General features: G+C 32.0%; 1 protein-coding gene across 1 annotated transcript in view; it reads left to right on the top strand.

The window, feature by feature from the left end:
• The window catches only part of LOC129221372 (transcription initiation factor TFIID subunit 1-like), a gene marked incomplete in the record, with an annotated part of 170,910 nt that overhangs the window by 120,446 nt on the left and 37,605 nt on the right, over nucleotides 1-12,859 (top strand). Inside the window, 4 exon segments of the mRNA XM_054855844.1 lie at nucleotides 2,342-2,422; nucleotides 4,648-4,797; nucleotides 6,334-6,535; nucleotides 6,731-6,827. Of these exon segments, the coding sequence (XP_054711819.1) occupies nucleotides 2,342-2,422; nucleotides 4,648-4,797; nucleotides 6,334-6,535; nucleotides 6,731-6,827 (530 nt within the window).

The following is a 12,859-nucleotide window of genomic DNA, read 5'->3' on the forward strand; positions in this document are numbered from 1 at the left end:
ATTTGCACCTTTTTGGGGGGAAATCATTGTTAATTTCGATGCAAACTCAAGTGGTGTTATAATTTGGCGGTCACTTGGCGATATATCGCCAGTCTTTTGGTTGCCAAGTTTTGTTGCCAACTTGGCGAAAAATTTGGCGATTTTTTTTTTTTTTTTTTTTAAATCTGCTTTCAATGTGGCCATTGCTAGTGATATTTAAAGAGTTAGAGAGAGAATCCCATTAAAATTGCAATAATAGGGAAATAGCATTAAATTGGTGTAAAAGGAAGTCATGTGATGCACACATCAGCTCGTTTTTTTTCACTTTTCGAAGCAAAATTTAAAGTTTTATCAGTACAAATACAAAGTGAGTGACAAACTAACGCCTCCTAAATACTAAATGCCTATCACGTTCTCCCTTCTAACATACAGCAAAATGATCCCAGTAAGCATATTTTCGGTCTTCTGGCTACTGCCAACTATCGAAGGTCGAAAGCATTAGAAATTAAAAGCGGAAAAAACAATTGGTCAACTTCTAAATTTAAATTTTAAAATTAACCAATTAATGATTTGATTTGAATTGTTTGAATCCATCGTCATAGCAAAACTATCCATGTATTGCCATCAGGTAGTAGCGTTGTTTGTGTACCGGCAGAGGATCTCTTTTAAACAAATGTGATAGGCATTTAGTATTTAGGAGGCTTTGGACAAACTGATTACAACTCAAAGCCAAAACTAACTGGTAGCATGATATTATTAAAAATCAAAGATGAAAAGTTGTGCTAGCACGATCTATGTGACAAAATTAAACTTAAATCCCTTTGCTTTACCCCATAAAAAATTAAATTATCATGACATCCTATTTTCTAAATTCTGAGTTTTTTTGATAAGATTTTATTATGCCTTTAATTAAAGAAATAATATATAAATTTTTATATTTTAAATTTTCATTTTACAGGTTATGTTTTTAAAAGAAAATCATCACTTTTTGATACCACCTAAAGATTTTTTTGGCAAAATTCGCAATTTCTAAGGGATTTACCCTGCCTTCGGATAAATACCCAAAAAAATATTCACCTTCCCACCCGACATCACTAATTGTGTGTATTAAAAATAGTTCAAATACATTTTCATAATGAAGTACCGGGGAGCAAATGCAAATGAGCAAGGCAACAGAAAACAATTTTTTTTTTTTTGCTTATTAATGTGAAAACTGTTTCTATATTTGCCACGTTATCACTTAAACAGCAATAAGATAAATAAATAAATAACATTAGTCTTAATAACTTCTCAGTTAATTCTTCCAAGCATCTCTCATGCTTTTTTTTTTTTTTTTTTTTCATTTTGGATATGACTAACCTAGATTGTGACTTTGAAATCCTGAAGTTCATCATTGAATTGCTTATACTTGTCCAATTATGACATTGAAAAGAAAGATTCTTTGGTTCACGATATGTTTCTTTCATAATTTCATCAAGTCTTCCAATAAAAAATATTATAAACTGTGTAATACATATGTATGTATCAGTTTTACCAATTATTTCATATTTAGACGTTTAAAAAAATTTCAGACTCACTTTTTGCTTTTTTTTTTTTGTAAAATACCCAGTTTTTGGGTATTTACCCAGGCCTTGGGTAAATACCCAAAAAATATTTACCTACCCACTGGGCATTTACCCGATCCACATCACTATTTGTGACTTAATTTTGCTGCTTTTCAATTTTACTCCTTAAAACTTGTTATTGCTAAAAGAAAAAAACTAACTGATAAAAATGCCTTAAATTTTGTCAAAAATGTTAAGATTAATGTCTCTCTCTCTCTTTCTCTCTCCCCCCTCCCCACCCCCTCTTTGGAGAAATTACATCTCCAACAAAAATGTCTTATTTTCTTATTACTAACATAAAAATAGGCAAAACAAAGACATTGAATCAGCATTTAGAAGCATTTTGGATATTCACTTATATATACTGTTAAATTGATAAATTAGACAGTGTGAATAGATCTCAAAGTAATGACTCTCACTGCAAAAAATTATTTTGTGATGTTAGTAGTATATTATAAAATTTGAATGATATGTTTGTAACACTAGCGTATTGTGAAAATTTGAAGTTGCAATTAGTTTATCTATTTTAGACGATAAAAAGAAATTTTAATGATGACTGTGGTGCGTAGTATCAAAGTGTCTGTTGGGAAAATTGGAAAAAAAAAAATCTATACCCCTTTATTTACATTAGTCATCATAGAATGTACACTTTCAAATGCAAGTTTCGAGAAATTTACTTTCATCCAGTTATGTTTGTTACCTGTCTGAGATTTTTTGTAAATTTTCTTTTTAGTAGTTTTCTCTTATCTTTTGTTCAGGATGCTGGTTATGGGGAAAAATCTCTCTTTGCACCTGAAGATGAAAATGACGAAGAAATGCAAATTAAAATGGATGATGAGGTTTGTTTATTTCAAACGTATGACTATATATATATATATATATATATATATATATATATATAGATAGATAGATAGATAGATAGATAGATATAAAGTATGCGTAAAGAATAGATTTCTTTACTGGTGCTTACTTTTATTTTGATGGTAATAAAATAAATGTGAGAACTATTATTTTTATTTATTTTACTTATGGGGGGAAAATGAAAATGGTAAGTTCAAGTTTTTGTGTTCTCTAAATAGAGCAGCACAAATAATTTTTCATACTTCCGAGTTGTTATCTGCTTTAGTTCTCTTTTGTACTATTTATATAAAGGAACATTCTGAAACAAGTATTATTCTAAAATAAAATTTACTTGCTAAAGTTTTTTTGCACATTTGTCCAGATTGTTTGACTTTTAAACACCATTCTTTCATGACCATATTGCGATTTGGAAATTTATTTTGTTTTTGTTAATATGGCAGCAACAGTTTACTATTTTTATGTGACATTTATGATTATCTGCATTACTTTCTCTTGTTAATTATTTAATTTTTATTTACAATTTTCTCTCACTATTGTTTGGAGGAAATATTTGTATGTTTAACTGAAGCTTCTGAACATACGTTCATTTCTAAATTACTTCAATACAAGTCAACTTCCTATTTTTTAGTGCATAATGTTTTTATTTTCCTTGATTTCAGCAATAGTTGCAAACAACTTTGATGCTAAATTTTTGCACCTTTTTCTTTGAAAAAGAATAAACCCCCCCCCCTTCCCCCCGCTCTTTCAATAGTATTAATTCATTATTTTTTCTTAACACTAGAATGACTGAAATTCCCCATATACCTAGAAAACGGCCAGTGTGGCCCCTTCCAGATTTACGAGTGAATTCTTTATAAGTTTCTTCCTGAGTAAGTCCACGTGCTGCACGCATCTCCCCTAATGACTAAATAAGAATAAATAATTTGATCTATTTTTGTGGCTGCTGTCAATAAATTGACATGTACTTAAGGCTTTTCTTGTGAGAGATCACTATTTCACACTTCGTTAAATTATGCAATTGAATTTTTACCATGGCATATGCTTCATAATTGTGATATTGCTTCACATTTTTCTTGCTAATGATCTTGTTCCCCATTTTTTTCTGTCAATTTAATTGTTTTTCCCCCATTTCATTTTGTTTTTTTGTTTTCCCTCGCATTCCATTTTTTTCTTTTGTTCCCCTTTAAATTCCGGGCATTTTGATTTATCAATTTGAGGTTTCATCGTCTTTCCGCAATTCTAGCTTTGCATCCATGTTTTTCATTTCTAGTCAAAAATTCCTCCTTTTTCTAATTCTTGCATCGCCATTGAAATTGTTAGCGTCTTTTCCATCTCATCCTTCCTACGTTTAGACACCAAACGTTCTGATTGGTTCCTGTGCATCTCGGCGTCCCCCGATTTGTTTGTTCATTCACCGATAAACATTCTACGCTAATGATGTGTTTTATTCTTATCTTCAACAACACACTCAACATGTGGTAAGTCCCATAGAATTTTTTAATATTTGATGGGCATTCAAGACAGTCGTTGGCCTCAAGTTATTACAGCGGCGATGCTACCACTAGCTTGGCCTGCAAATCAAGTTCTTTAACTTTTGAGGAATACAAATAAAATTTTCTGAAATTGGCGCAATGTGCCGTTACAATAATAAATAAGGTAAATAATAATGAATTTCATCTTTTTTTTTAATTAATGATATGGTTATCCTTTTTGTATGGTATAATTTTTCCTATTTTATGTGATTTTTTTTTTTTTTTTTAAATATTTAGAGTGGAATTGAGAAGGGAAGCTTGCTTTTAAAATTCGGGGAGTGGAGGAGGGATTATGATTAAAATTCAGTTAAATTGAATGTTGAATGAATTAAAACCCACAAACATTGCCATATTGAAGCATGTATAATACTAGAGTACTAATACTTAGAACGTTGCTAATGAGACCCATCGTTAAAGAGGGTCAGAAGGGGACAGTTGCCCCTCCCCTGACTTTGAGAAGCCAATGCATTTACAAAAATGTGGCTGCGTTCTTTGTTATTATTTTATTTTTTGAACAGGAAACACCCTCTGACCCAAAAAAATTAGAAGTGATGGGCCTGTCAATCTCCGTAATTAGATCAGAATGATGACATTCTATCATTAGGTCAGAATATTTTTAATCCATCATTTGATAGTTCTTATGCTACATGTTTTTGAAATCTTCTGATTAGGTAAAAACTGCTCCTTGGAATACTACAAGATCTTTCATTTCTGCTATGAAAGGAAAATGCTTGCTGCAACTCACAGGTGTTGCTGATCCTACAGGTTGTGGAGAGGGATTTTCATATGTTCGAGTTCCTAACAAGCCTCAGCAATCAAAGGTAAAATGAAGTTGCATGATTAGGTGGAAAAGTGTTGTAGAATTCATAACTTCTTTTCACAGAGATCTTATGAAGTACTCCTTTTATTATAAATCAGTTGTTCACTTTTCAGTTTTTTAACTCTACCATACTGTATGTCATTAATTTTGATGATTAATTTTGTACATCATTTAATTTTGATTTAAACGATAACGTAAGTAAAAAAGAAAATTTTGAGGAACTTTTTTTAGATTTCTCAGAATTTTAGCTTTTTCAGACTATTCAATGGAAAATAGGTCTCAGAAGCTTATGGCATGTATGAAATACTTATTATCCAGGACCACTTATGAAGAAATTTGAAAGCTTATTAAATAAAAGAAACAAACTAAAAAAATTTAAAACCTTTTAAATCTCTTTCTCTTTCTCTTTTTCGAAACAACTTTTATCATTAAGAGATTTGCGATAAGTATGTTTGCTGCAAAAAGCTAAACATTGAATTAATTTATAACTATAGTTGCAAAGTAGGGCACAGAAAGAAATTTTAGTAAGTTAGTTCAGTAGCCTGAACTAACATTCAAGTAACTGATATGTGCATCTATAATAAATATAGTTGATTCTTATAATTGGTCGAATTCCTGAATAAAAGCATCAAAAGAAAAGTTATCTTATGAATTACACTTTTTATAGTGTAAAGAGCAATTAAAAATATTTTAATGTTTTTTTTTTTTTTGAGGGGGAACTATTGACTTCAAGCAATTGTAACTAAACATATAGCAAATTCAGAAGAATGAAATACATTCCTGTTTTATTTATTGAATAAAAAAGGAAGGTAAAGAATTTTCCTGACAAGAACAAGGTTTTTAATATTTAAGTGATCTCAAATTTAGAACAAAGTTGTATTACCTTAATTTTTTCAGGGGACAGAAGGAAAGCACAATCTATCCAAATGAGAGATATAACGAAAGGTTACTGCATTACATAATGAAATTATCTTGTCTTCATCAAGATAATTTCATTATGTAATGCAGTAACCTTAATTAGCATATGAAGTTCTTATATCTGATGTATCTTTCACTCAGCAAAAGGAGAAACTCCTTATTTTGTTTTATAAATATAAATATTAGTTGATTTCTTTTAATTTATTTATTTATACAAATGCCAGTCAATAACACTCAAGTTATTTGCCTTCTGGCTTCCCAATATTTTTGGACAATATAAACAAAATCTTTAAGTGCAATGCATGTGTCCAAATGTAAGCTGTTCAAAAAAAGGGGGGGGGGGAGCCAAGAGCCGGCTCCCCCTACTGTGAGATTATGCATTACCCAGGCTGCACCACGAGAAGACCTGTCACATTATACTCCAAAATATTTTCATTGAGCAGGATTTGTGTGAGGAATACTGTATTAAGAGAAATATTTGCGACTAAAATTGTAAATCTCTTTAACATTTGCCTTTATTGTTCATCAACTTGGATGAGACACAGTGATATATCATATAGCATACTGTGAGTTTAAAATTTCTCAATCCGTTGTTTGAAGCTGAAACATTATTTTTTAGGAAGAATGTAGTAGTCAGACATCTGCTAAGAGAACAGTCACGGGTACGGATGCTGATTTGCGTCGATTATCTTTGTCAAATGCTAAGCAATTGCTTCGTAAGTTCAACGTTCCTGAAGAGGAGATAAAAAAACTGTCTCGTTGGGAAGTAATTGATGTTGTACGTACATTATCTACTGAGCAAGCTAAAGCTGGAGAAGAAGGTATGATTTTTTATCCAACAGCATTTCACTTAAACTAATACTTCATTTAAAAAATAATAATACCTTTTGCAATATATTACCTTAGTTTACAAAGTTTGTCACTTGAATTATTTAACTAAACTGCACAATAAAATTTTGCGTTATGAATTTCAATTAAAAAATTTTCCACCTCTTCTTTCTTTTTTTTTTCTTAAGCTATGAGCAAGTTTGCCCGTGGAAATCGTTTCAGTATTGCAGAGCATCAAGAGAGATACAAAGAAGATTGTCAACGAATTTTCGATTTGCAGAACAGGTTTGTTTGAAATTTTTTTGCGTATAGTATGAAATGTGATATAACAGAAAATATATTAGGCACACTTTAACTTCAAGTTTTAATTGTTTTCTTTGTTTTGTGCTTTATGGTTTTTTTTTTTTTTTTTCATTTTGCATTTAAAATGCGTTAATTTGTATACATTTACTGTAAAAAAGTTTTGAGTACAGTTGAAAGCAATGTCCAAAGTAAAAGCAAAACCATCATTCAGCAACAATCAATGAAATTATGTGTTATATTATTTGTATATTTCCACTGCAGGATGTTGGTTAATTATGTAGAATGTTTCATACTTAATAATAATATGCTTAACTTTACTTGGGAGAAGATTATTTAATGTAAACATTTATGCAGTAATATAATTTCTAATGCAAGTTCAAATAAAATGGTAAAAATAAAAATACTTTTGGTGATGTACATTGGTATTTATATGCATTTATTCTTTTTCATTTTCCAAAAATATGACTATTTTATGCCTCAATAAAACAAGAAAAATTGTATTTTCTTAAAATATTTCTCTCTAACACATTGCTGGATACATCAATAAACTAAATTTGTAAGCACAAAATATAACCACAGTCAACAACTTCTTTTTTTTTTCCTTTTTTTTACTGTAATTTACTTAGAAATTTGCTTTAATTAATTTAAGTACAGTATGGGACCCCAAATCCAGAACGCACAGGACCACGACCTTTCTGGATTTCGGAATTTTCTGGATTTTGGATTCTGACTCAAAAAATAATGAAAACTCTCCTGTCATGTGATATTTGTCATGTCTAATAACGTAAAATTAGGCTTGCCAGATTTCTGAAATGTTCAACCGGGACACCAAAATCCCTCCCCCCCTTCCCATAAAAAGTTTTGAAATATGCTAATAAAAACTATTGAAAATAAACATTTAATTATTTTTTTAAAATAATTTTTAAACTTTAGAATGGGTTGTCAGCCCAAAAGTTTTGGAAACTTAATATTCGGAACACACCCCTGGCTGGTTTTTAGTGTGTTTTAAAGGGTAGTATATTCTCAATGCTATGAATAAATGCTTATTTTGAGCCTAAACCAGGGTAATAATGAATGACACAAGTAGATAAATTTAAACATTTTGTTTCTTACATGTTAATATTTGTTAGTTACTTTAGTAAGAAGAAATACTTTGAATGAGGAATAAATCTTGAACAATATTTACATGCATTTTTCATTTGCTAGGACTTTTTTCTTTTTTTTGAAACTCTTTTTTGGTTTTAATGTTGTTGTAAAAATCCTCACAAGCTGATTCGATGTTAATTTTACAAGTCTATATTTCAAATGACAAAGTGTAGATACTCAAAATAATCCTTCACAGTTAATCATTTTCAGACGTTTTTGGTCATCTAATCAAATTTATCTTTTTCTGGGACCTGAAGTAAACCGGCCGGGACACCATGATTCCGCCTGAAATCTGGGACTGTCGGGGTCAAACCAGGATGTCTGACAAGCCTATGTGAGATAATTTCAGCAGCCACGGATGTTGCTTTTTATTAGAGATGTTCCGGACATCCGTATCCGCGGATATCCTAGCGAAAATAAAGATCCGTATTCGTTACTTTTTTGACGGATCTTAAACGAATCTTTTATATTCTAAAAATTCTTAAATCTTTATATATAAAGGGCTATTTCTGTCCGGATGTCCGGAGTAAACTTCAAAACTACTGGACGGATTTTAACCATTTTTTCACCATAGATAGCTACATTATCAGGGAACAACTTAGGCTATAATTTATTGCTAAAAAACTTAGTTTAAAAATGTCGTGATCGAAAACAGTAAATGTCATGTAATTTCCTGTGGAAATTACATGTTTCAAAAATTCGTTGCCTAACAATAGCATCATTAAAAGTAATCATAATATAAATTTTGAATCCAGGCCTCTCTGGAGCAAGCATGACATTTATTGCTTTCTTAGGAATTACATCCTCATATTCATACATAAGTGGCTACTTCTGTGGGGATGTCCGGGGTAAACTTTAAAACTACTGGATTGATTTTAACCATTTTTTCACCATCGATAGCTACATTATCAGGGAGCAACTTAGGCTATAATTTATTGCTAAAAAACTTAGTTTAAAAAAGTTATGGTGGAAAAAAGTAAATTTCATGTAATTTCCCCATGTTATGATTAAACATAGAGTAAAGAAATATACATAGAGAGGCCCCGTCTATGGTAAAAAGGAGATGAAATTAAAGCCAGAATTATAGGATACAGCGGTGCAATGATGAGCGGGGTTATGATAACGTGATCGCTTCCCGAGTATAGTTTTCACCAATCTCGCAAAGAGACCGTATAAAGTAGCTAGCGGATTGGCTTGCATTTTAATCCATGTTTTAATGCAATTTAAAAAATGTGCTTCATAAAGTTGCAACAATATCTAAGTTTAAATTAACAACCAATTGAGATTCAGTAATGGAATGTTTTGAATCAAAATGTATCTTAAAATACTTAGCAAGAAGCTAAGGATCTTGGGATACAGCAGGGCAACTTGTGGCTTCAATTTCTTAGTATAGCAGGGCCTCTCTATGTAATTTCTTTACTCTATGTGATTAAATATAAAACCCATTGTTACGAAAATTCGTTGCCTAACAACAGTAATATTAAAAGTAATCATAATGAAAATTTTGAATCAAGGCTTCTCCGGAGCAAACATGAGTTTAAAGTCATTTAAACATTTGGAAACTCTAATTTTCGCCCTCTGAGGGAAACATAGTAGAGAGCCTTTTTTTTTCCCTTTGTGTGTGTGTGTGCACTATTTAATTAAATGAAGCAAGCGCACGGTTTTTTTAGTGATCTTTGTTTTTGTTAGTTCATATTTTGGAAATTCTCAAATTTTTATATGCTTAAATTCGTGCTTTTGTTTCAAAAAGAATATTCGTTGGTTCTTTATACTTATTGCTATTTTACTTTTATGGGTAAGGACGAAGCTCGATTTTTAATCATGTCAAAGCAGTGTGTTTTGAGTTCTGTCAGTTAAAACAGAAAACGAAAGAAAGTAGCGATTGTTTCTTACAATTGTTACTGACCGAGGCAACGCCGGGTATAGGACTATAAGACTATTAAATTCTGTTTCAATTAGGTTCTATTCCCTATTTAAATTATAAGGCATAATTTCCGAGGCCAATTTGTACCCCCGTCACAAAAAGTCACACGTCGCAAACATTTTTAAAAATGTGTATATGTGCGTCTATTTGTGGCATCGTAGCTCCTAAACAGAGAAACCGATTTTGATAGTTCTTTTTTCTGTTCAAAAGCTGACTAGATCGAAAGTGTGTTTAGATTAACTTTAACTGCCGGAGTGCTGAAGATATTAATTAAAAGCCGACTTAACGTTTTTCACAATTATGGTGGTAAAAACTTACCCGTACGTTAAAAATATTGGAGCTAATTGAAAGAACGAAGTTTTCTGCATTTTATATTTATTTGGAACTTCCAAGTTATATACAGTTGGAGCTATAATCTAGTTAAGTAAGTTCTAAATGCAATTGTAAGCCTTTCTACACCTGATTAGTAGCGATTTCATAATCGGGAAAACAAGACGAAAAAGCTCAATGATTTTTAAATTTCTATCTGCTGTCAGTTCATATTTGTTAACAATGTGTGTTCTGACACGCGAAATTCATCTTCATATCAGGTAGGCCGTCGGGGACTTGTTTTTTTTTTTTTTTTTTAATTTAATATTGGTTTTTGTTATGTATTTGGGGTTTGTGTTATTCTTCATTTTGGTTTTTCTCGGCATCCTTCAGAAAAAGTGATACTAAATTCTCTATTTACTCATTGTAAAGGTGTTTCCGGCTCCATTATTTTGTCGGTGAGGGTAAGTTGGTTGGAATGGGTTAGCGCTGCATTTATGCTGAAATAAAATGCGAAGAAATATTTCTAGCATGTCCAGAAGCAGCTTTACACTCTTGCTCCTGTATCCTATATCTAACAAGCAAGCTAAAAATATTTTTTCACATTCTATCTAAGCATTAATGCAAAGCTGACTCATTCTTTCCAACTCTCCCTCAATTTTAACGGAGATTTCTTTAAAGAGCAAATTCTAGTCTTGATTATGCTTTCGCCGTAGATGACATTTTTTGAAGAAATAGTGCCATTACCCTGACGGAATACCTTTCCTAGCAAATTTTACACTTGGGTAGTTGATTTGAGTAAAAAGAAAAAGAGGTCCGTATCCGTGTCCACGGATCTACTTTTTTAACGATCCGGCACATCACTACTTTTTATTACTTTGCAATGTGCCGATTGATACCAGGCCCGGACTGGCCTGCCGGGCAACCGGCCACATGGCCGGTGCGCCCCTACGCCGGATTTTTTTTTTTTTTGGTTAAAAAATTTTTTTCCCTTTAACTATCAATTTTTCTACTCTCTATTCCTGGCACCTCGAAATTCTTCAGGCAAAAGTTTTACAGCAATAAAAGTCTTTTAGCTAATCACTGAGGAGCCTCAAATTATTTTGCTTTCCTTTTCAAAACTTGTTTGTTTCTTTTCAATAATTGTGCTGAGCGACTTTAAAAGTTATTTGACGGTCAAAATCCCAAGTCCCCCACTGCCTTGGACTAAGGGGTCTTGACGAGTAACATAAATTCCCAGAACCAGGAACCACTGATAGCTTACTCAATACCCAGAATCACCTGGGAAATTCTGGCAAGGAAATTTTACTTTGGTAATTTGGATGGAGGGAGGAAAGCGGGTAGACGTAGATGAAAGAAAGTTCAGTTTTTATCTTGGGTGATTCCTTAAACAATTATCAGTAGCATATATTACGTTATCATTTTCAATAGTAATATAAATTTTGCTTCCTTTTTTTCCTAAATAAAAATTGTACAGGTCGTTTTGTTTCTGTAAGAGTGTATTAGGACCGCAATATTTTCCATTGCAATTTTAATCATCAGTTTTCTTGCTATCGTACCTCCTATTGCATTCACACAGTTATCGAGAATCTAGAGGTGGCTCATCTTTATTTTACAGAAAACAACATCTTGTTGCGCCCTTTTGCCTTCTAAAAAGCCCTGTAGAATTTTTTCCCTTATGCAGACAAACACCTCGTACCTGTAATCGAAAAATTTTAAACGCCCAATTGCGCCCTTCTGTCATTTTAAAGCGCCCTGCAGCCATATTGTGACTCCCCCCCCCACCCTCTTTCCTTCTTTTTTCAGGTCTTTAAAAGAATAGTTTTTGAGGGGCCCCTTTGTTGCGATCGTTAATTTTAAAATTACTTAAACTTAAACAGATATTTTGAGACATTAAAAAAACGTTTGCAGATGAGAGCTCATTCAATCTAGGATTAAGACAAACATCCCGTTCTTGTAATTGTTAGTCAGTTTCTAAGCGTTCTGTTGCATTTTTAGACACCCCCTTCAGTTATTTCATTTCACGTTATTGCGACAAAATGTCTTTTTTCCAGGTTTTCGGAGTCAGAGGCGAAGAGCACGGAGTCAGGCTGATTTTAGGGTAAAGGAGGCCCTCTGTGGTGTGCCCTGCCCTCCGCACTGCGGCGTGCGATTACGTAAATCCGGGCCTGCCTCTTCGCCCATTTTTCAGGTCTTCAAGGATATTTTTTTATACATTGTTGTAGGCGAATAGTTTCTTGAAGGGTCCGTTTTTGCCACCTTGAATTTTGAAAAGACTTATTAAAAATACATTTTCAGACTACAGAAACATATTGCAATTTACAATGAAAAAGTTAGTAACGAACTGTGGGAAGGTAGTCAAGAAATGAGACTACTTTTAACATTGTGAGAATATTTATTAAATTAATCCTTTAAAATTTATATTTATTACCTTTTACTTTTTTGAGGAAAATGTTTCCTTTTTAAGAGGCATTATTATGTACATATATTGTAAATTCATATCTTCCCTTATCTGATTCCACAATCGCTATTATTGACTTCAGTTCATTTTCTTTTTTCGTAAAATTTATTCACAATTATTTATAGATTTATATTATTTAATTTTTACTCCGTTATTTTCAGATAACATTATATT

This window comes from Uloborus diversus, chromosome 4 (genome assembly GCF_026930045.1).
Source record: "Uloborus diversus isolate 005 chromosome 4, Udiv.v.3.1, whole genome shotgun sequence".
Taxonomy (NCBI): domain Eukaryota; kingdom Metazoa; phylum Arthropoda; class Arachnida; order Araneae; family Uloboridae; genus Uloborus; species Uloborus diversus.